General features: G+C 39.6%; 1 protein-coding gene across 3 annotated transcripts; it reads left to right on the plus strand.

The window, feature by feature from the left end:
- The first annotated feature begins 18,784 nt into the window (after positions 1-18,784).
- On the plus strand, positions 18,785-27,245 carry GTF3C6 (general transcription factor IIIC subunit 6). Of its 3 annotated transcripts, none has more exons than XM_026119911.2 (6): positions 18,785-19,271; positions 20,385-20,465; positions 23,290-23,353; positions 23,928-23,972; positions 24,112-24,225; positions 26,626-27,245. In XM_026119911.2, exons 1-6 carry the CDS (start codon positions 19,212-19,214, stop codon positions 26,919-26,921), a joined length of 660 nt encoding a protein of 219 aa, XP_025975696.1. In that variant the 5' UTR covers positions 18,785-19,211; the 3' UTR covers positions 26,922-27,245. The 3 variants fall into 3 exon arrangements, with proteins under 3 accessions (XP_025975696.1, XP_025975697.1, XP_064364955.1); XM_026119912.2 differs by having other exon boundaries at positions 18,788-19,271; positions 24,115-24,225; XM_064508885.1 differs by lacking the exon at positions 18,785-19,271 and adding an exon at positions 19,317-20,255.
- Positions 27,246-27,804: the final 559 nt, after the last annotated feature.

A 27,804-nucleotide genomic window follows, 5' to 3' on the forward strand; every position in this document is an offset into this window, starting at 1 on the left:
ACCATAAAGGGTAAAGTGAGGTGGCTGGTGCCATCACAGAATGTGTGCATGGCAGGGGCATGTGCAGACTGCAGTTAGCACTAGTATTCCAGGCAAAAGGGCAACAAGCCAGTTTGGTTGTCTGAGCACCCTGATGTAATTTCAACACAGAATGGGAAGATTAGCCCACACTAAATCTGCAACAAACCATTCTACTAGGCATTAAAGCCACCAGGTTTCAGTCCTAGGCTTCTCTACCTTGATGCATTGAGTCAGAAGAGAAATATCTGCTCTAGTACTCTGCTCCGGCTGCAGAACAACTCTAGAAAGGGGTAGTAGCTGTCAGATTCTGTTTGTTTTTCTTTGGTGGTACAGGGTACTTGTTGACAGAAATATTGAATGAATTGCCTTCTTCCCCTCTCTCCCCCCTCTGGACTTCCCAATGGGGGTGATGCAAATTCATATTTCCCTAGGGAATACTCCCAGAAGCAATGGTACTGAAGGCACAAGGCTTGGAACCACTTCAAGAGAATGTCCTCAGCATTGTATTTTTCCCAAGCTGTACAGCCAAAACTGTGGAAGCAGCTTTTTCCACTTCCAACATACAGTATTTATAATCTGAAGCCTGGTGAAGTGTTAAAGTAGAGAAGACAGATGCTTGTGGCCAAAGCCTAGAAAGAACAGGATAGTTTAATGATGACCTATTTGGTTCTGATCAAAACATGGTAATGACAGTTTAGTAGAAAAGTTAATGAACAGCTGAGAATCTGCTCTGACTCAGCTACGTGGAACTATAGGCAAATGGGATCCACATGTAAGAAATGCAGAAGAGGATCTCTGCATGTTAAAGACAGTTTTGTTTTGTTTTTTTTTTTTAATACTCCTAATTTCAAATCCCTGTGCACCCACTGTGCAAATGTACCTACAGGCAAGCACTTGGAAGAGAGAGGTTGTCAGAAAACTTGTGCAACTAAAGTATAGCATACATTTCCTGAAACTTTGCTCCATTCAACTTTAAACTGCATGTTTAATTTCAAAAGTTACTAATGCATTAATTATGTTCATGTTTCATTTCATACTGTGCAAGTACTGGTGTTGTCCTAGTCCAGTGTTACTTCACATACTTACGGTTCAGGCAGGCCTCTGCTATTCTGAGGAGATTATAAGCAATTTTTGCCCTAATCTGATCCTTGCTGTTAGTACACTGCATGCCCACAGGGAAGTACTGCTGGAAATAGTAAGTTTTAGCCAATTTTCAAGTTAATGATTTAATTACCTACTACTTCTTTGTACACTGCACTTACAGTATCTAGGCTGTTATTAAAAAGGAAGAATGGGGCCATGGAGAGTCTTGCTTCTGTTGCTTGAGAGCTGTATCGTGATACAGACTTCGTGTGCACCTTAAATTTAAGTAATGAAGTATAGAATATGTATTTAGAAGAAGAGAATATCAGCAACTTTCTTAGTTCTGCCCTTTTGGCAACTAGTATAAATTTAAAACATACAGAAGTATGATATATATCAAAATATAAAGTCACATTTAGGAGCAAATTTGAACACATTAATATGGAAATCTTGGCATTTCCATCCACTTTTCAAAATTTTTCTGCACTGCCATGATTAACTGTTGCATGCAATTTTATGGACTCAAATATCACCTGCTCAGCATCTTTTGCATCTTTTGTATCTAAACATGTAGGCTCTGGCATGTCCATTGCTGTAATCTCATAAACAGCAGCAATGGTTAGATAATCTTTTTACTAGGTCATAGAGAAGATTACTCAAGGGCAGAAACATATAAAGGTTATGCATGATGGACAATCCCTACCTGTACACCTATGCACACATTTGTGCTTTCTAGTTTTCTGTGTCCATTTGAGCAGATGCAACGCTCATGGAACATGCTGCTCAAGGTGAGCTGCATAGTGCTTGGCCTTACTTTTGATGGTCTCACTGGCCAAAAATTGGTACATCTGTGGAGCAGTTACAAGAGCAGCTACTTCCTGTTTATAGCTTCTTAAAGGTTCACTCCAAAGTAAAACATTCACTGTGGTTACAGTCCTGGAATCTCACCGATCCAAATGTCAAGGTTTGATTTGCACACTGGCAGTTAAAAAAGCACAAGTTACCTGAACCACTGTTAGGCTGGAAATTCTAGGCATACCATCGCTTTTGAGGGGGGTAAAGAAAATCTGAAAGTGTCATGTTTTCTTTGATATTTGTTAGCCCCAAATGGAGAAAGAAACATCCATATGTGAATCAGATTCAGAAGTTCATTGGATTTTTGAAAACATTGAGCTCTTCATTTTCTAGTTTCTGCTAGAGCTACTAGGCTTATGTTTTCATTTATTGTCTAAAGAAACATGCCTATTTAAAACCAAGACACAGCATACTTCCATGGTGTCTGAAATAAATTCAAACTCCAGAAGCTGTGCAGAAAAAGTATCCAAACATTAGGAAAGTACTGCTGCTGTCAAGTCACCATTCAGCTCCCTATGTTCCCGAGAACAGGCACGTGGAGGTAGAAAACGATGTAGTATTTATCCATTCCAGTTCTATGTACCCCTATAATAGATAAACATTAGTTCATTCCATCATCAGAACTTACAGAGACAGCTGCGTGGGCTTCATGAAGCAAATTGCTTTCTTTTTTAAACTAATACATTAATCATCACTGTAGCTGAAAGAAAAATCTAAACGTATTTTGTAAAAAAGCATTTTTTAAACAGAGTTGGATTTAAAACCTGAAGTACCTCAGAGTGCTGTCTATAAAATCATGCACTCACTTAACTTGCAGTTAATACTGTTATTGATTAAAGTGACAAAGGATGGGGCCCTGGGAGGTGAATGGTAATGAACATTTACTCTTGTAAACTCACTTGCAGGGAACTCAATGGAATGGCTTACAGGACTGCATGTGCCATAATGGAAATGTAATTCAGTGCTACAGCCCTCAAGAACATCCTTCAACTTTCACATCAGTGACAGCAGTAATGGTGCATTTTGAGTAAGATGATCCTCATCAACATTAATTTGAAAATGCAAGAGAACTTTAAAAAAAATCTTCCCTAAAAATAAGCATAGCTTTTTAACTCTGAGACTGAATAAACAGATAGCATTATTGTTAAATCTATTTGGACACTTAGATGGCCGTTGAGCCACCAACACAAAAAAGTTACAGTTAGCAAATTATTTCATGTACCTTTTAAAAAGAACATAGACTGCGTATCTATTATGCAGTTGTACGCTATATAATGTCCTTATTTCACAATTAATGTTATTGTACAAGTGATTTCTATAGGGTCACTGCTTTATAATTTCAGGTATCTTTATATGTACCTCAATATCAGAAAGATGCAGAGTTCTGGTTTGAGTTTGTAAAAAAACATGAAGGTGGAGTTTCTGACTCTACTGGTTTTAATCCCCACATACTAAATTTCATCCTCTTATGGGCAAAAATTGCTGCTTGTTTTACACTATTAATAGTGCTGCACCAAAAAAGCTAAAAAAAGAAGTGAGACAACCAGAATAGGACTTAACAGAATTATTAGTTCCAGTTACAGGGCTAAATTCCATCCTATTCTACACATGCAGTCCTACTGCAGCCAGTAGTTACACAGATGTAACAGATCAGAATAATGCTTCAGGTGCATTTTTCTTATTCATAAATCCAGTGAGATCAATGAAGTGCCTCTCTGCCATCTGCTTCTTTCAGGAGAGGCCCCAGCCTCTGTGCCTGCCAAAGGTGATTCTGTAAAATGCAGGCCCTGACAGCTCCAGCTAGCACACCAGGCACTGTAGCTTTTAGAGCCATTGGACTTGTTTCTTTCAGACAGAGATGTATTCTGACTCTGTCAGTTTTACTAGATTCATCTTTAACAGCACATGATATTTGGGGTTAGAACGAATCTTTTTAGCCAGATACAAGGTCAGATTTCCAATTACAAAGCTAGAATGCAGTTTTTAAAAAGATAGGTAAAACTAGACTATACCTAACTACAGGATTCCTTCTTAGCTGCTCTGGTATCCTGCGGCCAGAATTCCCAACACGTGTCTGAGCAATTACAGCTGGAGGGTCAGCCAGTGCAGATACGACATAATTTTCAACACTACTTCAGGATCAAACTTAAAACTGAGGAAGGCCCAGCCCTTGAGGGCTATTCTCCAAGGGTACCCTCCTCCAAACTCACTCTGTCTTCTCTGTGTTCAAGATGCCTCTCTCTTTCTCCTGTTTGTATTTCATGCTGCCACTCAAAAGCCAAGACAGTACTGCTGCATTATCTGGGAGGAGAGGGAAGGCAAATGCTTCTATTCCGTTATTAAAATATTCCTAATACTGTTACAATATTCTGCAGACCACATGTCATAAAGAGTATTCATTGTACCTTCATTTGATTAGACTTCTAGATTTGTGCCTAAAAACACTTTATAGGCACAGGTGATAGCTATGATGCTCTGTCCAAACCATCTCCATCATAGCCCAAATATGCCAATTTGAAGGGTTCTTGGAGACAGGTATTTTCCAGATGTATTCAGATACTTCAGAAGTTGTGTTTTTTTCTTATTTTTCTTATTTGAAGAGCTAACAGTCTATAGTCTCCAATTCTCAAATTTTGTTTAGAGCAAGAAAATCTTAAGCTATAAAACAAAAAGACTCTGGTAGGATTGCTTATTTCAATAATGACCCAACCTATCTGATTTCTCCAACTGTTTGGAATATATGTTTAAAACAATGAGAAAAAAAAAAAAGAAAACAAAAAATAAGGGAAAAAAAACCCCCACATTCCTGTTGCAGGAAGTACATTTTTACCTAGCACACTGTAGTAAAAGCTGGCATACCTCAGAAAGAACAAGGCAAAACTACAGAGGCTTCAGGCTGTGACTGCTGCAGCTACAGCACCTGCAACTGGTGGAGACTGAGCAGGAAACTGAGCAGTTAAAACCAAGTGGAAGTGATGCACAATTGAAAAGCAAACAGCCACGGTTACAATTTTCAGTACTCCTGTATGATTAATACTGTTTCTAATGTTAGGATTTAATTTGTTCAGCTGTCTTTCACTGTTTTAAGGCAGACAAGCATAATTTTTAATATTCTAGTTTCAAACTTTGGGAAAAGTTGTATATTTGCAGCTTTATTATGTTGTTAAGCACCATGACATGGAAAAGCTGAACAATTTATATTTGTGCCTTTCAGCTCTTCCATTTTACGTGCCACTACATAACCAGAAGATATGTTCTCTGATTACCTGCTCTCTTGAAATCGTAATCTCTTGAATACTTCATTCCTAAAATATTTAAACTATGCAGACCACCCAGAAAGGCTCAGCAGACAAGAAGTTACCAACCAGTGATTTTTCTCTTCAGCTCCTCACATTACTGTGTCACGCAGTAGGTAAGAAATGAATCAGCTACAGGAAAGAGCAGTTAAAAACTACCTATTGATTTTTATTTTTAATACAGACGATTTTACAAAGACACATTAAAAAAAAATCACATGTCTAAAGCAACTTTCATAAAATTGTCCTCTCTAACCCCTTTTTAAAGAACTGCAGTCCGGGTTATTCTTACTAAACTTGGACAATTGCCATCTCATTGAGGCACTTCTCAGTTTCTTGTGTTAATAAAGCTTGGCTATAGGATTTCAGCACAAGAGCTGTCGTTTCCTGATCTTACAGATCTCAATCAAGCAAAGGCAAGCAGGAGAGTACTTCATCTCGTACAATACAAATAAACTCCTTTGTACACTAGAGAAACATGCTAGTATTATTTTTAAACCAAAATATGTTATTATACATTTGGTTAAAGTTTGTTGAAACCTATGTATAGTCTAAAATAAACATGGAAACACTGTTCAGAAAGCAGAAGGGTGCAAGTGGAGAGTGTTGCTTGGTATGATGTTGTGTGTATTCATGTGCATATATGTTGTGGAGAAGAACACAGAAATATATGCAGAAGGAACAGAGAGCCAGCCACAGCCACAGCACAGCTGGTAACACGACCCTGAGAGAAAAGTATAATGATAAAACTTGGGTTGAGCGCTGCCTGAGAAAGAGGGGAAGCTCTGATTCAAGTAAGTCTTCTGCTTGATTTCTTCTGTGTTTAGAGAAGCAGGTCTCTGTATATTCTTTTTAAATGTGCAATGTTATATACAAAGCCCTGAGGACTTTGACAAATTTGGAAAAAAGCAGAATAAAACCACAAAAAATAGATGATTATAAAAACAGGTGGTCAGTTCATACTGAATTTATCAAGATTTTCTTTTTTTCAGTTTTCAGTTTTTCAGTTCAGTGATGGTGACTCAAGAAACAAAATCTCTGTATTCCACATACAATATATATTAGATATAAAATAAATGCATGCCTATATATATTTATACATAAATATGCAAACTGCAACATGCAAAATATAAACAATTCTAAAATACCATTTTTGTAAAATTTTCACAAATTTTATTTTAGAATCCTTAGTATTCAAGATTGTTCAAGACTCAGAAGGCACTTTACATTATTTTGATCATTCTATCTGCAAGTGTGACCAAATTGTCCCAACACTAGCAGTAGAGCCTGAGCTTTAAGATAGCAATGTGAAGTCCCTGTTATTCCAGGAAGCCATATATCCCAAACAATTAGATTTCTTAATGGACCTATTCTGCAGGCGGATACATTTTTATGCACCCTGGGATGGAAAGAGAGTGCCTTCCACCTCCATAGGAAGGATCCTCAGATCCTACTGGGATCTGAGGAAGGGTTACCTGGACATCACAGCTGTAATATGATGTCCATCCCACTTGAAGAGCACACTGAGTTCAGCCAAGCTTCTGAGGAACAAAGCAGCATGAAGCACAAGTACAAGCTGCCATACTCTCCAAAAGAAACATACAGGATTTTACTGTACGGATGAGCGTCTTGAAATACAATTAAATCTGACATCATTTGAAACCACCCCAGAGACAGACAAGTGTCTGATGAAACTCTTTAAGGGCTGAACAGGAAGGAGATGTGACATGTGGGTGTTCATCTTGAAACCTGCACTTCCAGTGAGTCATTAAAACTGCCTGCAGGAGCTGAAGTCCTTATTGTTTTTGTGATCTCATGAACCAGTTATTCAGTACGGAAACAAGGATCTTCCACTTCAGCTGACAGAAGCACCAGTGGCAACTTAGATGTTAGAAAATGTAGCAACATGCAGAGGTTAAATGACATGATCCTGTATAAGTAATGATCCTGATTCCCCAGTGTAATGAGGATTCTTTTGAATTAGGCAATCTCAAAGTTACATAAGGTTAGACATATGTGTCCTAGAGGTCAAGAGCTCTGAACTAATCTCCCTTGTTTGAATGGCCAAAATGACATTGACCGAAGTCACCATCCTGAAGATGTAGCGTTTGTAATTCCAGGGAAATGCACCATTCTCCAGGAGTAGAAAATACTCCTCATAGTTTCTGTTGCCTTGGTGCTGCACGAGGATTAGTCCTATAATTTCCACAATTCCCGAGAACCGTTCCTGTAAAAGGATGCAGTTGGGGAATTGGGGAAAGAGAGGCAACAAAAGCCAACAAAATCACTTAACGCGCCCACAGTGACCAGCAGTATCTGCTAATACGGGAAGAAAGGCTGATTAAAATGGCATAGAGGAAGGCCAGAGAGAAAATTATTTGTTGCTTCTAGTCACAAACACAGGGCTGCTGCCAGCTAAGTCAGAGCTGATTAGAGAAACCAAAGTAGCAAGAGACGTTGGCAGTGACCACTGCTCTTGCTAGAAATGCCAGAACTGGCCCTTCTGCAGCTCTTGCCAAACACACAATCCCTGGCCCAGACCAGCCCTAAGCTGGACTGATACCAGCAGAATCTTTGCATCTGGACTGCTCCCAAAATGAGGATGACAGAAGGGTATTTGTAATGCTTGTAATGCTCTGCCTTGCATTTTGCGGATGCCAGAACACTGATGGCTGACTGAGCTTAAAGAAACTGAGATGGTGCCAGTTACACATCATTATGTACATGAACACACCGAATATGAGGGAGAGCAAGTCTAAGATGCTACTCTGTAGCTCCTACAGTGAGAAGAACTTTTCTGCTTTTAAGTGACAGAGCATGCTTACACATATACAGGTATAGTGGTAGTGTACTGCATTATGTAATCATTGTTCAAAGATAGAATGACTTGGTTTTTGTTGCTGTCACTTTTAAAAATCTGCTCCCTTGAAAATGAAATATTTGGGTATCTTACAATTGATATCTGGTGTTTTTTTCATCAGGACTTATGTATCTGTACGCCTTTAAAAGTCTGTCCTATAGTCTGCAACATAAATTTCTATTTGTTAAACAGATGGCAAGAAATCTCTTACTTCTTTTCCAGGGCATCCTGAGCCAATGATAGATGATAATGATAGACCTAAGCGCTACGATGTTCAGATCTGACATTTGGAATGTCATGTTCAATCCTTTAGGGAGGTCAAAGCAGTAATATCTGATCAAAAACAGATCTGGCAGTTTAAACTTAAAGGGCATCTATCTTTTCTCATCTCCCTATAATTCTGTTGCTCACTTACAGTGCAAAGGCCCTGACAGATAGAGCAGTATGTAATACCAATCTCATTTTTAATATCTCGTGTCATGCATGTTCAGGTGAATGCACTTTAGCATCAGTCACACATTCAAGGAACAATATTTTGTTCAGCATAAACTGCTCAGAATGCAAGAGATACAATAAAAAATTACAAAGTAAGGTACTAGTAGCTCACCAACTGGGAAGCTAGTCCAACCACAACACATGCCTATAAATTTAAACAATGTCTATTTTAAAAATCTCGTTAAAAGATTAGATCTGCAACTCTTGTTTTATTTCTTTGAAAATGTAACAGGTTATTTTTTTTTCTATTCCCACATAAAGTGCCAATGATCCAAACCAAATCTGACAAGACTTTCTGAACACTGTACTTCAGAAACATCCCACAGTGGCTGAACCAGTTTTAAATGTTCCCTGTACACATTTCCCTCCACATCTCATCCTGAGAAAAGATTTACTCATGTTACACTGACACACATTTTTACTTCTAAGTCAGATGCAAATGAAAGCATTTTCATTCCTGTGGACAGAAAAAAAAACAGTAAATCACTAAGTTGGAAGACAGATAGTTTGCAGAATCTGAACACCACAATGATCTTGTTGAAAAGCTGGGCACATTGTACAAGGCATTATTTATAAACAGAAATGCAAACAAATAAAACTCAGTATCAAACCCCCAGATTTTTGCTAGAAAACCATTCAGGATCTGAGAACTGAAGTAGGAAAAGAAACTCCTGAATGAATTACACGTAGAGGATATAATACTATCTCTGTTGCTACTGATGATCCTAAGCACAAACAACATGCCTTCAGAGTCTCCAAGAGAGCAAACAACAGCTGAAAAGGCCGAGGCCACCACACTTTGATATTCTGCATTTTTGTTACAGAACAAAGTATACGGAGTCTATCCACCATTCAGAAATCAGTAAAAGAAGGCATAAAGTCTTCTGTTCTCAGAGCAAATCTCTGCAGCAAGGAAAAATCAAATCAGCAGCAAGCACTGCTGAGATATTTTCAGACAGCTAATAACTCCCTCCAGAGCTACCTAGGTCTAATTTGGAATCCGAGACGACAATTTTATCTCCCTCTCTCAATTGCTGGGACTGTGAAAAAGCAGCTATGCTTCCCTGCAAATATAAGCAATAGGGGAAGGTAGGCCCTTTAAGTCTTAATGCTAGTAAACCTTCAGTTTTTAAAAAGATTATTCATCTGGATTTCCAAGAAAAGAAATCTTCAAAATTACTCTCTTCAAAATAGAATCTGTTCTGGTATCATTTAGAAATCAAAAATGTAAATTCTGAAATATTAAAAATACCATGAGCTTAATGCTAACTAAATGGGTGAATGTAGCTGGTAACTCAGCTTTGACTTTTTTTTTTTTAATAAAGACAAAAATCTCTACAGAAATATAGAGAAATTATCTTAAACTTCATCTCCTGACCTGGATTTCTGACTAGCTTACAAATGGATGCAGACAGTCACGTCTTTGCTCTATTCATGCTTTGAGCCAGCTGGATGCAAAATCGGCTTCTTTCCAGAAATCATGTGGCCACATTAGCACAGTTCTGAGCCCAAGCTAATATATCCTGCCTCTCAGCCAGCCTTATTAATTCAGGCTCAGCAACACACGAATCATGGCTACACAGCTGCTAGGCTGGCGCTGGCTCCCAGCTGGCTGGCTCAGGGCACAGGCAGAGGGAACACATCACTGTCTGCACCCAACCATGTAGATATACCCTCAAGTGACCCCAGGCATTGTGTGCTGTAACAAAAGCTATTTTTAAGAAGTGGTTCTCCAAATAATTGCACTTTAATTACATAATACAAACCGTTTTGGAAGTGAAGCAACAAAATCTCACACAATATGGCGGTGCTAGTGTTCATGTCAACACAGCCACAACAGTGTGGTACTGGAGCACGTCGATGAACCAACTTAAACAAACGCAACAGATTGATTAACTTGCTTTATGCTTTTTTCAGTATTATTAAAAATATGTATAAAAACGTACATCCTCTCCTGAGAAAGGTATCTAATACTCTGTAGAAGCTTCTGCATTACCATCTACTACATGTGACCATGTCATTTCCATTGTCACATCTACAGCATTACTCTTTTCTTAAAACAGTAACAGATGTAAAATGTTTTAAAAGATCTAGTTATCATGGGAAAATTTGTCATATTGCACTGGTTGTTTCCCAAATGCCTTATCCATCTAACAATTAAGTGAATCAGAAAAGTAACAACTACTGAAGGAATATGGTTAACCACGACAACTTCCTTGCTTCAGCTTTTTGCTTGACATTTCTAAACAGTATCCCAGAAGCAGTGAAAATAAGTCTGGTTTGCTACAGATTCAGGCCCTTCTTCCCCATTCACTGCCCACCCTTCCTCTTGCAAACAGCAGCCAGGTATGCTGTCAGTGGTTCAGCGCATTGAGCTTGCAACAGATCAGGCCAGTGTAACTCTTAAAAGCTGCTTTTCCAATAGCTTTAACAGGCTAAGAGTTGTTCACAACAGTACTTTTCTCAGTCTTCCTATGCTGAATTCCTAAAGAGCTCAATAAGAGCCTTTCTCAGGTACTGATTCCTTAATGTGTAAAAAGCAGTAATTGTAATCATTCCAAATGTCACAGTATGTTAACTGACAGTGGGATCTTCTTAGGAATTTCCACCTCTCATCCTGTCATCTGCTGTGATTTATGTACTCTGTTATATTCCTCTCCTTCTATACAAGGGAGAGCTGAGTTAAATAGCAGGAATGAAAAATGAAGCTATTTAACAGAATTTAGGAATAGATACACTGGTTTGTCATACAGGTTTAGCTAGCTCAGCATTCTGCCCCCAAGAGTGGCCAGAAATGGATGCCTAGGGAAGAATGCAAATATATATGGTGTACTCCCAACTGTTTTCAGTTCAGCTGATATCCTGAGCCTGGCACGATTTGTCAATTTAATAATCCGCAGTAGATCTCTCCTTCAAGAACTTGTCCAGTCTTCCACAGAGTCCATGTAAATTTTTGCCTTTGCAAAGGTCCACCTGGCCAGTACTCTTCTCCCCTTAATCAGCCAGTAGCAAACACCTGGGAAAGAGCACAAGAATAGGGCATGCATACAGTGATATTTCACCTTGTAAATCCTCACAGTCTTCAGCAATCTTTGGCCCAGGACTTCCTTAGCCAGAGGATGGGTGAAATTCACCTGCCATTTTATCACCCAATCATTCACGTACAAATCTTCACAGCAGGCTTTCATTTTTATGAGTCTGAAAAAACAGTATTATCATCCAGGTTTCACACCTCACTTACCGACACATTTTTACAAGTAATTTAGGACTATGTTTAACACTACAAATTCCCAGCGAATTCCATTAATGACCTCCCTTCATTTTGAATACCGACCATTTATTCCTACCCTTTGTTTCCTATCCTTTAACCATCACTTAATCCATAAAAAGAACTTATTTCTTGACAGCTTAGTTTCCATGAGCCAAGAGGCAAAGACCATGGTCTGCAGTACTCTGTAACACATACAGAGCTTCATTTTGGTGTAATTTTTTGTTTGTTTGTTTAAACACTATTAGAGTGGATTTTGGCTCCTGTAAGAGTATCAACTGCAAGTACATTATGGTCACTATTTCAGAACAACTCTTCCATAATAACATTGTGAAGCATATCATGCACAATGGTGATCAAGAACCAAGTCCAGAGTTAGTTTCTATTCTGCTTGTCCCTTCACTAGTTATTCTAAGAAGCTTAAAATGTATGGATTTATGGCACCTCGAATTGTGTCCTAGTTGCCTCATGATTCCAATCAACATGACCTTGTATACTCAAGAGTAGGTAGCCAATCTTTCCTTTTCTGTTGTCTGCTTCTGTCCGATTTTCCTTTGCAGGAAGTCATTGTCACCATCCAGGTACTACAATCCTAGTAATATGCTCTTCCTATTTAGGAATGGAATTTCACTCCACAGAAATTGTGTATTACTTGTTGATAAAGTTAGCTTTTAAATCTGATTTGACTCAGTATCTTTCAGCAGTGCAAAAGTCGGTTTTCACCTTCCCTACCTAATTTCTACACCGGCGTTACATTGTTTCATTGGTTACCCTCCTTGAATCAAATGCCTGAGATGCACAGTACAGCACTGTCCTGGTTTAAAACCAGATATTCTTATTCTCCTATTCTGGATTTGGTTTTTTGGTGTTTACAGAGAATAATTTTTAGCAGTTATATAGATACATACATATAACCCACCCAGTCCATCCTTTTGTATGCTATTTAATTGGACTTCATTTGTTCAGATTACTTTTCTCTATTTCCTACTTAAATTTTGTCATTCCTGTACTATCCTTTGAAGATACAGAATGTTTATGATTTCACCCACATAGTATGAACTAACATTTAAAAAGCAACACTTCAATACCTTGTAGTAATATCACAGCAGGAAAAATAAATTCATGTAATATTTACCCTCAGGCTTCAGTAACACGATTCTTACTTTTTTATACCGGGCTAGAAACACTATCTGTAGGTCAGTGAGCATGCCTACAAAAGCATTAAACCACCAGGAATTCCAAATTGCTGCCAAGTTACACCTCAATAAAAGCCGACTGAATTAAGAGTCTGATGTTTCTCATGCAGATTGACTAATAAGTATTTTTTTTGTTTCCTGCCTCACAAACCACTTTGGCAGTTCTTGAGGTGTGTAAGATATGTTTTTAACAACACTTCACTAAAAAGTAAAGTAGTGTTCACGTACAAGGAAAACAACACACACTTCAATAAAAGTATTTCATTTTAATAAAAAATAAACCTAGGGAGAATCGATCAAAATGAGTAAGTAAATAAGAAACATATAACCTTCTGTTTTTACATTACTGTATGTAAAAAAAAAAACCCAAACATTCCAAGTACATTTTATATTAGCTTGTTTTAAGCATGTATTTTAAGCATGAATACAGATTAAATAAGAGCTTGGCCCTGAAAAATGCTGATTATTCACAGTGTCCTTTGAAGCCAAGGACATTCATCTGCTCTCAGCCCAACAGGCACAAGAATTTATGTGTCTATCACAAATTGATGCCAAATAATCTAAGGTCATGTAAAAGATTCTAAACATTAACATTTCATCAGCAAGTCAATTCTATAGGCAGACACGCTCTTCCGATCCATCTGGATCACAGATAAACATCATTTATTCGCTATTTGCTACTACCTGCTTCAAAAGATTGTTGCCTCCTGAGTTTTACAGGGAGGGACTCAGTTTTCAGACTCCATGCAGGACACTGCAGGAGCTCTGAGCTCCACCATGCCGCTTCTCCTTCTCCCATTACTCATAGATGCAAAGACACATTCCTCTCACACGTGGATACGGCACCAAGTTCCTCTACGATGCTCCCCTTGCTCTTCCCCTTATACACTCCAGGACATGGTGATACTGCAGAAGACATGATTCCTCATTGAAATAAAGGAGGAGTTGCAAGCTCTGAGCTGGCGGTATACAGGAGGCAGTGTTCATTGCTTTAACAGCTGTTACCTATCTCTCATGAGGAAAAGGCAACAAGATAAAGTTAACCAACTAACAGGCCATCACTTGGCTTAAACAATTTAAATGGTGGTTTGAGATAAACGATCAGATTTTGCCTAACATAGGGCGTGCGCGCGTGCGCACACACACACACACCTGAAACTCATAGGAGTCATGACTTCCTGTTGTCCAGCAGTGGCAGCAGCTGGCAGCAGCAGTATCTTTAGCTGAAGCAGCTTGAATGCAAAGCAGGACCCTCACCACTTCTGAACATACCAGCTTTAGCTCATCAAACCCATCTAGTCCATTACAGCAAAGAACAGAACAGCAGTCAGTGAAATCCACCATCTCGGCTGCTGAACTGGTACGTAGCAGGTATCTTCAAATAGGCTTTTAAGAGGCTAACCAGGGAACAAGTTAATAATCTCTGTCCAGAAGCAAAACTCTTGTCAGAGGAGGCTAGGACATGCACAGGCTTTCTGGCGTCCGTGACAACCTTCTGAAAAAGCAGAGCAGGAATATTTCTCCAAAGAGTTTCTCCTGCCCTTTACTCCTACTTTCCACCCATCTCCTGCTACCTGAGCCCAGCACGCAGGAGAGAAGAGGGGGACTACTCCCCTGTGCTTCTTCTCCCCTTCTCCCATACAAGACAACATGCTCTGGTAGTATGGCAGAAGTAGTGCTATTCGGCCTCTCTGTGCATATAAGGAAAGGGTCTCCCTTCCTTATAAGAAGCCCCCACCCTTTCCCCTTCTTTACCTCTGATTCCCTAGCCCTTCCCAGCTCAACTCCCCTCTCACAGCTGAGATGCAAGGGGTGGTAGGACACTCTCATATGCTGCTTCTCAGTTTCCCCTCCTCCCACCATGACAGCCCTCACTCCGAGAGTCTATAGACTGGCAGAGGGCGGGAATGCAGATCCCTGGTAACAAGCACCCCCACACACCTAAGGCTGGCATGGAGCCAATTCAGCTCCATGAGATTTGTCACTGAGCCACCAGACAACTGAGCAGAGAGTACTCAGCAAATACCCAACCCCTTCTACAAACGTCTGCTATGCTAGATCTGATTCCTGCTGTTAGGAGTAAAGGGAAAATCCAGCAAGCTACTGCAGGTCATGTGCGCCTGACTGAGTCTTATCCCTCCTCCTACCAATGCTCTTACCATGCTGATTCCAAAACAACTGGAGTGAGACCAGGCAGACTAAGAACTAGTGGAACAGAAAAGTCTCCTGAACTTCATTTTTTCCCCTCTCTCCTACTGTGCTGCATCTCACTCCAAAGCTTTAGTAAATAGCATAAGCACTGTAGGAATAAAGCACCCCCTTTACCTTCTCCCACTTTTCTCTAGCTGTGCTTTTCTAACAGGGTTGCTAGGATTCCCTTACATGACCTTAAAGGAGCTTTGTGGAAAGACAAAGGCACAAACGGAAAGGAATTCAGCAGCTTCTTTTGGTGATACCTATGAACTGGTTTGGCCTGCAAATTCCTAACTGAAGAGGCTCAGCAATGCAGCTTTAGGGAAATGCAAATCATCCTTTGTAACACTATCGGCAAACTACCTCTCTCCTGGGGCTGATCTACCTTTTGTAACCCTGACCTCTTATCCAAGGTCCAGGACCAGCCTCTTACGAGCTTTCTTCTGTGCTTCAGTACACCTCAGAATTACACCTCTGTATTATTACATTTAGCCATTTCACAAGGTAATGTTTTACTGTGGACTTCCTTCTGATATTCAGAGGTAATCAGGTTTTGTCATGTAATAAATTTGAATTACACTCTCAGTTTAAAATAAGCCTAGAACTACAACACTTTTCCTGAGGCAATCAATTCAGCAAGCACTATAGATGGATAAGACTATATATACACACATATATAGATTATCATCTAATTTTTAAACCTCAAATTCTGTGTTTTTTACTTCATACTACAAGAGGTTTTAGACCAGAGGCTCTCACAGTCTAAACAAACAGACAACACTCAAAAAAACTAAACAAAGGCTCTATCTTATCCTGTGTTTTTACAAAACATTTAACCTTTTGCACAGAGAGCCTAGTGCCAGCATTGGAGAAAGGGTGATTGCCTTCTGCAAAAGGATTGAGAAGGAATTTGAAGCACAAAGATAAAAATCAAAAGAAAATGAAATAATGAGACAAAGTAGAAAGTCAGAATTCATTCATTACATGTTTTAGTGAACTTTATCTGATTTCTCGTAATATAACTTAATTGCTAAATGTTTATTTGCTAAAAAAATGTTTATTTCTTAAAACAGATAGTCCAAGTCTTAAATATACAAACTCACTTAACCCCACTAAAATTTGCAAACTACAGGGCCCAATCTAAAATATACATGAACATGCTTAAACTGCAAGTACACCTACTGAAGTTAGTGCATAGATATTGCATACATAGATCTCAAACACTGTCATTTATTTTAAATTCACCATCTGGCTGTCACTGACATCCTCAAACTGCCCTAATTACCACCTAGACACTTATCTCTGGCAGCATGTGCACACAAACCTGTTCAAGTACTGACAGGGTTGTTAGCTGAAGCTGAGGTCTCAGAAATCCAAAGCCTAGATCCTCAAAGCATGTATTTCCATATTTATCTCATCAGGCAATTCAATCTCCTTGGCAGACTCTGAGGATCCCTACAGCATCATCTCTATCTAATTCTGTAATAGCTTAGTTGTCGAAATACCCTCCCAAGATATGACAGACCAATGCAAACCACTAATGTCCACGGCAAGCTTAACCTGACAATGAGCTAGAGTCTCTGATAATACATTTAGCACTAATGCACCAAAAATTTGCAGTCATACAACTGCACGCTCTGACTTACGATGTCTAGAAGACTGAGATGACCCCAGATACTATATGACACAGGCTGGTATAAAAGTAAACAAATGTACTGGCTCCTTCATGAGCAGTTCATGCCAACCTACGAACCACACAGGCTGATCTGGCACACAGTTAAGTGTTCTCACAAGTTTTCTGTAGTCTTAGGCAAGTCGCTTAACCTCCCATCCTCAGTTCTCCGTCCATAAAAAGAGAATGATAGAATTAATGTTACAGAAGTGCTCCTAGTTACGACAATTAGTTTTTAAATATATAGTCAGAACATAGACTTTATTCCATTTATTCAGCCAGAATTTTATTTAGAGTTGCATAAAATCTACCTAAAGACAGGAATATCTGGTACAAAAACGTAACTCCTAAGTACAATCATTTAATGAACATACACCAGTAGTTAAGAGTTATTAAAAGGCTGGCTTTAGTACGCATGTACTCAGACTAAATAGCATAAGATGAACTAGCTAAAGTTACCAACATTTACATACAGCTTTAAAAGTTTTAAGTTCATTAAAAGTTAGAAGCTCATTAAAAACCCGTATGAAAACTTGTAAGCAAGATCTCAAAATTAAGCCTCATTTTTTAAATTTATCTATCTCCTTCTAGTGGCAGAACATGAAATCAGAAATTCAAAAACCTATTTGTTATTTTCTAAAATCCTTAAATACAGCAGCCTACACTAAGTGAATGACACAAACTATTATTTTAAAATATCTGACAAACAACACTTGTAAAGTGTCAAACATCTGTTCCACACTTACCACCCTCTATAGTCAAAATTCAAGCCTTTGCAATTTGCCTTTTTTCCTGCTAAAAGCTGAAGTGCTCCAGAACTTTTTTCTCTACTGAGAGCGAATCCCATTTTATAGGCTGGCTATTCTTACCACAGTAGTATGCAAGTTTTAAGGAAAGAATAATTAAAAACGCAGTCCTTAATGAAAAATGAAATAAAGCCTAACACTGGCTTAGCAAAGAAAGATCTGGCTAAACTAACTTGAAATGTTTAAGATCAGTGATTTTTCTAGGAAAAGTAGCAATGTTGAAAGATCAAACTTATATGGACACTGTTGAACACCTGATATGGTGCCACACAGACATTTATGTTTATCTTTTATATAAGATGGAGGTTAAGTAGAGAATGGAAGAAAATCTACAGTCAATTTCTTTGGGACAAGTTTTATTTATCATTTTAATTAATGATTTTGACATAAAGGGTAGGAAGACACTTCTGGCACAAAATCAGAAACAGTAATAAGGATAGTATACAGGAAAAAAAAAGGAGAATTACATTACTAGAACCAGTATGAAACTGAGGATTGTAGAATGTAAGATCCTGTACTTATAAAGAAATAAATGTTATCTCAGAAACCCTTATCTGACAGAAATAAAACAGGCACGTGCATGAACCTCACAAGATAACCAGGAGATATCAGGCACAGGCCATGAAAAAGGCAAATATGGTCTAATCACGCACAAAGCAAAACATTTTCAGTTGAAACACGGAACTGCTCCTGCCACTGAAAAAGGATTCAGCAAGACTCAGTCTGCAACTGCGCAGACAAGGTTAGCGCACAAGAAGGGAGACGACTGGAACGGGTGTAGAAAAGGACTACGAGGGTGGGGGGAATGCTGTTTAGAAAGGTTTGTTTGCCTTGTCCAACGTGGAAAAGCAAGACTGAGCAAGCGCCGCGGCTGTGGAAAGCCTCAGAGACGCAAAGCACGACCGCCGGCAAGGCAGCGCGACCACAGCCGGGTACCACACGGCTGGCGAGGAGCGGGCAGGCTCAGCGGCGCCGCGCCCATTTCAGACCCTGGGAAGCGCTTCCCGCCCCGTGGTGCGTGTGTGCGCGCGGGGCCTCCTCCGCGTCGCCACTCCTCCTTTCCGCCTCCTCACCCGCCCAAGCCCCGCCGCTCTCGCAGTGCTGCACCTTACCCCCCGCGCCCCGGGCTCCCCCCAGCCGAGCATTCGCCCCCTTCCCAGGGCCCCGCGCACCGCTGCCCGCCGGGGCGCTCCGACCTTCCCTCCCGCCCTCCGGGCCCTTGCTTGTGCCGGACCGTTAACGGCCGCCCGGGCTCGCGTCGCCTGCTGGGGGAGGGCCGGCGCGCGCCACCACCGCTCGCGAGTGGGGCAGGGCCAGCCCGACCTGCCTCGCCGCGGCCTTTAGCGCTGTTTCCCGGAGGCGCGGCCGGGGACGGGGGGGAGACACCGGCCGCCCTCTAAGATGGCGGCGCTGGGCTCACATGGTGTGCGCTGAGGCCAAGGGAGGAAACGCAGTTTATTGCAGACATGGCGGCGGCAGAGGCGACGGAGGAGGGCGAGAGAACAGAAGAGGAAGAAGAGGTGGAGGTCAGTCGGCGCCGACACCCGCAGGCACCGCCGGGCCGCCCCCGTCCCCTCCGCTGGGGGACAGTGTTAGGCGAAAGGACGCGGCGTGCGCGGCCCGGCCCCTCTCGGGGCGTGTCCCGCGCGTGGCCGCGGCCCCTCTGCCCCCGCCAGGCCGGGCTGTCGGGGCACCGCCGGGGGGCGGCGCGGGGCTCGCCCTCGTGTGGGCTGCCGGGGCCGGCAGGGAGGAGACGGCAGTGCTTTCCCGTGTCTGCAGTTTGGAGAAGGCCTGACGAGACAGGCCGGACGCGTGAGGGGAGCCGGGCACAGAGCAAGCGTCTACCTGAGCCCCGAGTATCTTCCTTGCGCCTCCCCAGCGGTCATAATTTGGAAGTCGCCCCGTTGGGGGTGTTTTATTTAAAGGCTGTTGGAAAGCAGCGTTGCCAGAAAGCACGCCTCCAATTTCAGTTGCCTGTTAACCGCCTGTTACATCGAAAAACACATAACGTTTTGCTAGCCCTAACGTGAAGAATGTGGCTGTTAGGCTTACTGTGTTGTGTACTGTCATGGATACTTCGTAGATGGTGATCCTTGAAAACTTTTCATGCCTTCGGGGAAAAAATGGTTTTCGAGGATGAGTTTGCTTTCCTTACCCAAAATGAAGAATTACAGAAAGGAATTGACTTCAAGGCAATATGTTGTAAACAGTTAAAAGTAACCATTAAAGATAACATTCTGCTTAACTTACTTTCTTGCTATGGTATCTTACGTAGGTAAATGTTAAAGCTTTGGAAAATATGTTTTGAAATATGCAACTGCTGTAATTAATAAATCATATACCCATACTGACTTGAGTTTTTTAGGAGTGCAAAATAGACTCCCTTGTAGCTAAGAAGAAAAGGCCATGAAATTCAGGTGTGAAACAACTGTCTGGCGGAGTAGTGGACCACTACATTTCTCTGGGTATTGCAGTATCATCGCTGTTGTTTTCTGTAGTCAAAGTATAGAGTAAGTCAAATTTGGGAGTCTGACTTATTTTGGGAGTATTTTGAAGATCTGGCTTTTTGAATGTTTTTTTTTTTTCCTCCTTAGCTCAAATACATAAATTACAGATATATGTTGTAACTTATTTTGTAGGAGCAACTGGTCATGGTGGAACTATCAGGAATTATTGATTCAGACTTCTTAGAAAAATGTGAAAACAAATGCAAGATTTTGGTGAGTGATTACAGCACAATAGGAAAGGGGTAAGTCAGTATACATGTGAACAAGGAGGAATTTTAGGAGCTGTTTCCAGATTCCTTGAAGTTGACGAAATTTAGATCAAATCTGTGGTATGGAATTATGTGCCTGTCTTGGCAGTAAATTGGCTGCAGATTATTGGGCTCTCTATGTTGGAAATGGCATGTGGTCTCTGAATATATTATTAGGCAAATGTACGCAAAAAAAAAAAAATGTCTGTAAGCTAGGACCGTTATTCTCTCTGATATTAAGCTGCTAGTTTAAAAATGTTATTTTTTTAAAATTCAAATTGGGTTAGTGCCTTTCTTGAAATAAGTTGGATACAGCTGGCAGACAAAGCCCATATCTTTTTAAATTATTCTGTGTTTACTATGCTTTTTTGCAGATGCTGCCTGGCAAGCTGCAATGTTGCAGATGTAAATCTGCTCTTAAGCATTTTGTAAACAGTTTTGGACGTTAGGTTGTTTGCTTCACTACAAAGTTATTGCATGAATCAGGCTTAGCAATCCTGTGTCTTTTGTTTTGAGTTTAGTTAGTTTCTTTGTATGGAACAAATTTATTTGCTAGTCAAAAAAAAAAACAGATTGAGAGCTGGGTAGAGAGTACAAGTATAATCTGTGAGATTGGACATTTGATAGACTGTCAGCTGCAAAGATGGAGGAGAATGTCTCTGAGTATGCCATTAATCAGAATGTATATGAGGTAGTAAACTTGACTCTGAAAATCTCAATTGGAGAGACATGATGCTTTTTTAAGGCAGTTTTTTCCTGAGTCTAACCCAAGTCACTTGAAATGTGTTGTGCAGATGATTCTGCAGTAATTGAACTGTTGCATATTTTTCAATAGCGTTAGTATGATTCTTTTAAATTTTGTGCCTTGGGATTCTGTTATAATGTTGCTAGAAAAACTAGGCATTTATACCACATCCTATTCATACCCAAATATGCCTGCTTTCCTCCACACTAACCAGTCCTTGAGATTTTTTTGTCTTGCGTCATGGAAAACTGTTGTTAAAACTCCAGTAAAAGATTCTGTCTTGCGTTATTTTGCTTATCAAATTTTCTGTGATGCTGGTCATATAAGAGGAAGATGGTCTCCATTTCTGCATAGTCCGAAGTGGAATGCCAATTTAACCAAAGAAATGAACAGTTTTGAATATTAAAAACTATACTACTAAACTTTTCGGATTTTTGGGAATTTCCTGCAGTAAAAAAATCATGTTCTATGTATTAGCTTAATGTTACTGATACTTTGAACTTCCACAGCAGAAAGAGAATCGCAAGGCTTAAATCTTCCTGATCTTAAAAATACTTCTATTTGTTAAAAATACTAGCGAAAATTGCACAAATTTGTGATAAACTGTGCAATGCTCTTTGGGTGTTTAGATTTATCACATTGTCCTTCATCTTGAAACTTTTAGCATATACTTATGTTCATAACCTGAATAATGTTGATGTTTACAATATACTATTTAAAGATACTTTACCTTAATATATTCTGTTCAGACACACATTTTTAGCAAAATGTAGTTTTTAGATACGTTTATATTAAGATATATGATGAGAACCTGACCTGTATATTTGAAAGGGCTCTCTGCCAGTGGAGCTCATGAGGCCATACTGCAGAGGAAGGGAATGAGCTGATAGAACTGCTGCCATGTTGCCCCACTCCCCGTTTAAAAAAAAACAGGAAATAACAACAATTTCCAACACTTTCAGAATGTAGGTGCACAGTAATGACAGAAGCTTCTGACACTGGTGTAGATTCTGTAATACTTTTTGCTGGACTTCTCCCACCATCTGTCATTTCCAAAAGTCTCTCAGTTTATGGAACTTGTAATAGGTGCAGCTTAAAAAATAACTTCATTTTTCATGCCAACAGATACACTTTTTGTTTGTTAATTTACAGTTGAGGTTAAACTATTTCTTTGTGGGGGGCAATAAGAGCTGGTTGCAGTTTGATCCGAATGTTTTTGGTCCTCTGTATGCTGATCTATTTTTTTTTTTTTTCTTTTCCCCCTCCCTCTTCCTCCTTTGTCTTCATACTAGAACTGATCTATACCAGTTCAGCATTGTTGGTTTTGTTGTAATATTGGAACAGTATTAGTAGGTGCACTCTTTAAACTTATTGTACTTAAAGTAATGTGTATAATGATGACTGAAAAATCGTCATGAAAATAATTTTATTTTCGGTTTTAGAGTAGTGATTCTACAGTAAGAGTCACTAATTCCTTTCTAACAGCTGCTACCACTGCTTAACTAAGCCTCCCATAAAAACAAAGAAAACTTTTCTTTCTCTCCAGATGTTCAGAAGACCTCAGCATCAATTGTAATGACTAAAGATGCTCTTATTACATTTTAGGAACATTACTAAGTATTAATTTGATTGTTTCCCTTCCTCCTCTTTCAGGGGTCTGCTGGCTACCTGCAAAATCATAGCCTTCACAAAACTTTCATCTGCTTGTGTAAATCTTGTTTTAGAAATGTCGTTTTCTTCATATGAAGCTGACAATTTGAGGAAAATTTTACAATCTGGAATAGCTTATTTGTCTCTAGTACCAAAAGAAACTTTTTATTTCCCATTAACAGTGTGATGGAATACTTACTTTGCTGTTGTTAACTTAAGTTGCATTTGGGGGCTTTTTTTCCCCTTTTTTTTTAAAAAAAACTGTACTAATCTTTTCAAAGAATTGATGTATGATGATTTAATCTAGATTCTGCTGTATCTGGTCCAATATCAACAAGCTTGCCTTGACTGATGGAGATCCAACATCTGTGCAATTTTGTCTCCCCTTTTGTAGGGAATAGAGACAGAGAGGCCCATTTTACAAGTGGACAGATATGTCTTTGCTGGAGAATATGAAGGTAGGAAAAATGGCATGGATGTTCTCTCTCCTTTTTCACATGACCAAAAAAACTTTCTTAACGTTAGTTAATTTTGCTGCAACTGGAGAACTCTGGGCTTTGAAGTGCTGAACTTCTGGGCAATGTTTGTGTAACACCGTGTAGAGCAGCAGCAGACTGAGTTCAGTGCTAAATTAGCTGTGCATCCACATTACTTGCTGGCAAGGATGCCTAAAAGCTGTCTCTGGGGTGTACCAGCTGGTATTTCTGAGGGAAAAATGTGGGACATAGTAAGTGCTTACTCTGGGGCACTACTGTGTCCTATGTAAGCAGGATTGACATATTCTGCATTCTGTAGCTCTCCCATTTGTCTTATGGTGGTAAAATCTGGAAGAAAATTATCTGGAATACTCCTTTGTAGGGACTTGCTGACTATGACCCTGATAGTCCGGTTTCTGAGTTGGCAAGGTAGCTACCAAATGCTGGCTCTTCAGAAAGGACCAGAAATTTGAATATTCCCATATGTACCAGTGAATGCAGTATCTGTGTCTGATAGAAATTAGTCTCTAAGACTCTGTCACTTTGTTTTCCTTAGATACCTTGGGAACCTGTCTGGTTTTTGAAGAAAATGCAGAGCACGGTAATTAATGTGATTTGATGTCCTGTTTGTTTTGGTAGCCTGTGAGGTTTAAAATCAGTTTTCATCTTGTTTCAGTTGGTGTTGGAATTCACTATAACGATTTGACTTTGGGAATTGTTTTTTCCTCCTTTCTTCATAGTAGATGCGGAAGGCAACCAAAAGCTACAGCTGAAGTACAAGTGTCATACAATGAAGAAATTGAATATGACACGGACACTTTTGACAGAGAAGAAGGAAGGCGAAGAGAATGTTGGTTAGTGCCTCTATGCTTACACATAGGGACATTGTTATGCAAAGGAACATAATCCATTGATGGATTATGCTAGGAGTGTTCAAGTGCATGAGTCAAGAGTGTGCAGGAAATTAGAAGGTGAACTTTCCTCTTTAGGGAGCAAATGTACATCTAAAAAAAAACTGACCAAACAAAAAGACATCTCAGATCCTGTCTAGAGATCCCTCCTGCCTAGTAGTATCTCCAAAAGTAGCTAGTAGGAGGTGCTTACAGAAGAGTGTAAGAACAGGACAAATGTATACTGATACTCCCAGGTGTATTTTTTCTGTCATCTAAAAGTTTTGGGACTAGTTCTGAAGTTAGAGGTGATATCTTTGTGTGTAATAGTTCTTCACTGATTTTTACTTCCACTAATTTGCCTAATGGCTTTTTGCATCTGTGTAATTGTTTAAAATCTATAATATCCTTGGTAAGAAGTTCCATGTTTTATATACTGTAACTGAATTGTTTTTACTGAATAAAGGTAATTGTAATTGAGTTTAACTTACTTGCAAAGATACACCTGTCATACCATATATTTTGATTTTCATTCTGTAGGCAGAACTCAGTGCTTGTACATTTGCTTTATTTCCATGGTATTTCTTTATATAGAAGTCAGTACTTTTTCATATTCAGATACAAAGTATCCCACTAGATAGGGTAATATTCTTTTATCAGTGTCCTATTGCTTTTGATTGCTTTTTTCCCTCAGGTCAGTGGTACTGCTTCATATTTTAAAAATAGGTAGCAATTTTACATTAAATGAGGGTGTACTCAGCTGGAATTTGCTTATGTGAGATAAAATGTAAAATGTCATCTAGAACTGTAATCACAAGTCAGCATCTTATCAATACTGTGCACCATTTTTTCCTCTCCATATACTTAAGTATTAGACTAGATTAGATAGTATTACAAAAGTTATTAATTTTAAAGTGTAACGGACTAGAAAATGGGCTGCTTAATATAAAGGCCAATTTTTTTTCCAGGAAGCAATGATACTTGCTCAAAACCAGGGTTTTTTGTCATTTGACAGAAGCTTAATACTGTGTGTATGCAGTAACCAGAACATCTGGTGAATTGACAAAATGTACCTCCTGAATGTCTATTTAAACGGGCAGGGGAATTCCAGTTCCATTTGGAGTCCATTGGATACGTGTTCTAGGAGCTTGATATGCTTGAGTTCAGGAGATGGTACAAATTCTTACAATAGCTCTGATGCCATTCCCTATCCCATTACCAGATGTACTAAGATTTAGGTGAACAAACATTATATTCTTTTCACTGCATCTTCTCAGCATTTTGAATGATACTTAAGTTATTTTGAGAGTTTTCCAGGGTGTTGTCTGACACTTAAATACAATAGAACTGCCATACTGGATCAAACCAAAGGTATTTTAGTCCTGTGTTGTGTTTTTGACCATGGCCAGTGGTAGATGCTTACAGGGAAAGGTATAAGGAGGAAGGCATATACATAAGTGATTCTTTTGTTTGGATATCCTTCCAGTGTTCAGCAGTCAGCAGTTCATGAACATTCTGAGCAAAAGTTTTCACCTGGACAACTATGTCTATAGTCCATAAAGGCTCTATCCTCTTCTTTTTCTCCATTAACTTTCTGAATCTGTTTATACTTCCACCACTTCTTATGGCAGTTAGCTTTCAAATCACAGTTCTATCATATGGTGAAAAAAAAGGTACTGTTTTACTATGGGGATTCTTGATTGGTCTTTTTTTTGTGGGGGGGGGGGGGGAGGGTTGTCTTTTCCCATGTAGAACTAACTTCTTGACCAATTCGTATTTCTTTTTTCTAGTTTTACCATATGGGTTGAAGACACAGTACTCATGACATGAGTATAGCATGTTTTTATATCTCAGGATAATGATGTTACTGTTTTTCATTCCTTTCCTAATAGATTAATAGATCCTTAACATTTTATCTCCCTTGTGACTGCTGAGCTATTGACTTCAGGGAACCGTACACAGTGACTCCAGTATCTTTTTTTCTTGAATGACAGCAAATAGAAGCCTGTTGCTATGTGATATAGAGTAGAGTTGGTTTAGCCTATGCATATTGTTGTTAGTTTATCAACAGGGAAGTTTCTCTGTCATTTTAAACTGATCTTTTTTTATCAAATATCTTTCTGTGACTCCTAGCCCTATCTTGCAAAGAAAATGAACAGTTTCAACCCTATGGTGAGTCGTTTTGTGGCTGAGAACAAAAATTAGTGTTGGACCTAGTTCTTGAAAGACTGCTTTCCAGCCTAAGTGCTTCTGTTCTTTAAATTTTGGTCTAGCTCAGCCTTAAGGAACAGTGAGCTTAAGAAAAATTTGCTGTTAACTGTAACTGCTTTTGTCACTAATATCTATTTTTCTTCTTTGTGTCAGATGGTGTGGAGTGGTTACAGATCAAGGACAGAGATTTTTCCTACAGCAGGCCTAATATGATTTGTAGCTTTCTGCGTGAAAAGGAAGATTCTGAGGAGTCAGCTCAGGCCCAGGACAAATTGACTGAAGAATCAGAGGGAGAGGTGAGCGACAGAGGAAATTCTGACATGAACTGTGATCTGGAGAAGGAGCACAACTTGGAAATGGAAGCCTCTGTTCCTCTGCCTGACAGCCCTGCTTCTGGGAGAGAAGATTCTCCTTCTAGAAGTGCTGCCTTAGATGATGCCCCACCATGATGTCAGCTCTGATACTTTCAAGATTTCTTTGTAGAGTTAATGGACCAGTTTTAGAGGCCTTGACCTGATTTCCAATTTGTCTGAGCAATTAGTAATGGAGAAACTGACTTTGTGTTCTTGCACATTGTCCTTATGTCTGGATCATGTTGGTTTTTTAAAGTATTTGTTTTTTAAAAAGGCAAATTGGAAATGTATGTATCTCTACCTCAGAACTGAAGAGGAGGAAACAGTTACATAATAAGGAACTACCTTCGGGAAAACTTTGTATTGTACAATCTGGGACATCTTGTAATGGGTGGGGGGAATAAAGTCCTGACACTTTCAGGTGTAGTTTCACGTGGTGTCCTATTATTCAGTCACATACTATGTCTGTTCTTGCACCACATTTACTGAAAGAAAATTTCAAATAAGTTGAACTTTTTAATTACCTGTTTGGTAAGATTGTTACTCATCAAATCAGATGGCTTAGTTTGGGTTTTCTGTAGCATCTTTCTTCCCCTTCCTTGATTGTTTGATCTTAGAATCATTTAGGTGGGAAGGGACCTCAGGTGGTCTCTAGACCTGTTCCTGCTCAAAGCAAGTTCAACACTGAATTCAGACCAGGTTGCTCAGTTTGTCCAGTTGAATCTGTCAGCAACTGAAATCTGCATGTTAATGACTCATATGTCCCTCTTCTCCCCCCCCACCTCCCCATTTTCTATTTAATGTAATGTGTGGAAGTCTCGCTTTTTTCCCCAGTAATTTCCTGGCTCTGAACTTCCCTCTAGCTTTTTGGTTGGTTGGTTTGTTTTGTTTTTATGCCTAAGGTCCTGTAACCATGGATCAGTGGTTTCCATACTGATTATCATGACTATGTCATGGTCCCCACTTAGTCTGTGTGTTG

Source organism: Dromaius novaehollandiae, chromosome 3 (assembly GCF_036370855.1).
Source record: "Dromaius novaehollandiae isolate bDroNov1 chromosome 3, bDroNov1.hap1, whole genome shotgun sequence".
Taxonomy (NCBI): Eukaryota; Metazoa; Chordata; class Aves; order Casuariiformes; family Dromaiidae; genus Dromaius; species Dromaius novaehollandiae.

What these genes read in the sequence shown, in the direction of transcription:
- GTF3C6 (XM_026119911.2), top strand. Translation starts at nt 19,212, where the DNA reads ATGGCGGCGGCAGAGGCGACGGAGGAGGGCGAGAGAACAGAAGAGGAA. An exon ending in AAGAGGAAGAAGAGGTGGAG is followed by an intron (nt 19,272 to 20,384) that starts GTCAGTCGGCGC and finishes CTTATTTTGTAG; the next exon opens with GAGCAACTGGTCATGGTGGA. An exon ending in TGAAGAAAATGCAGAGCACG is followed by an intron (nt 23,973 to 24,111) that starts GTAATTAATGTG and finishes CTTTCTTCATAG; the next exon opens with TAGATGCGGAAGGCAACCAA.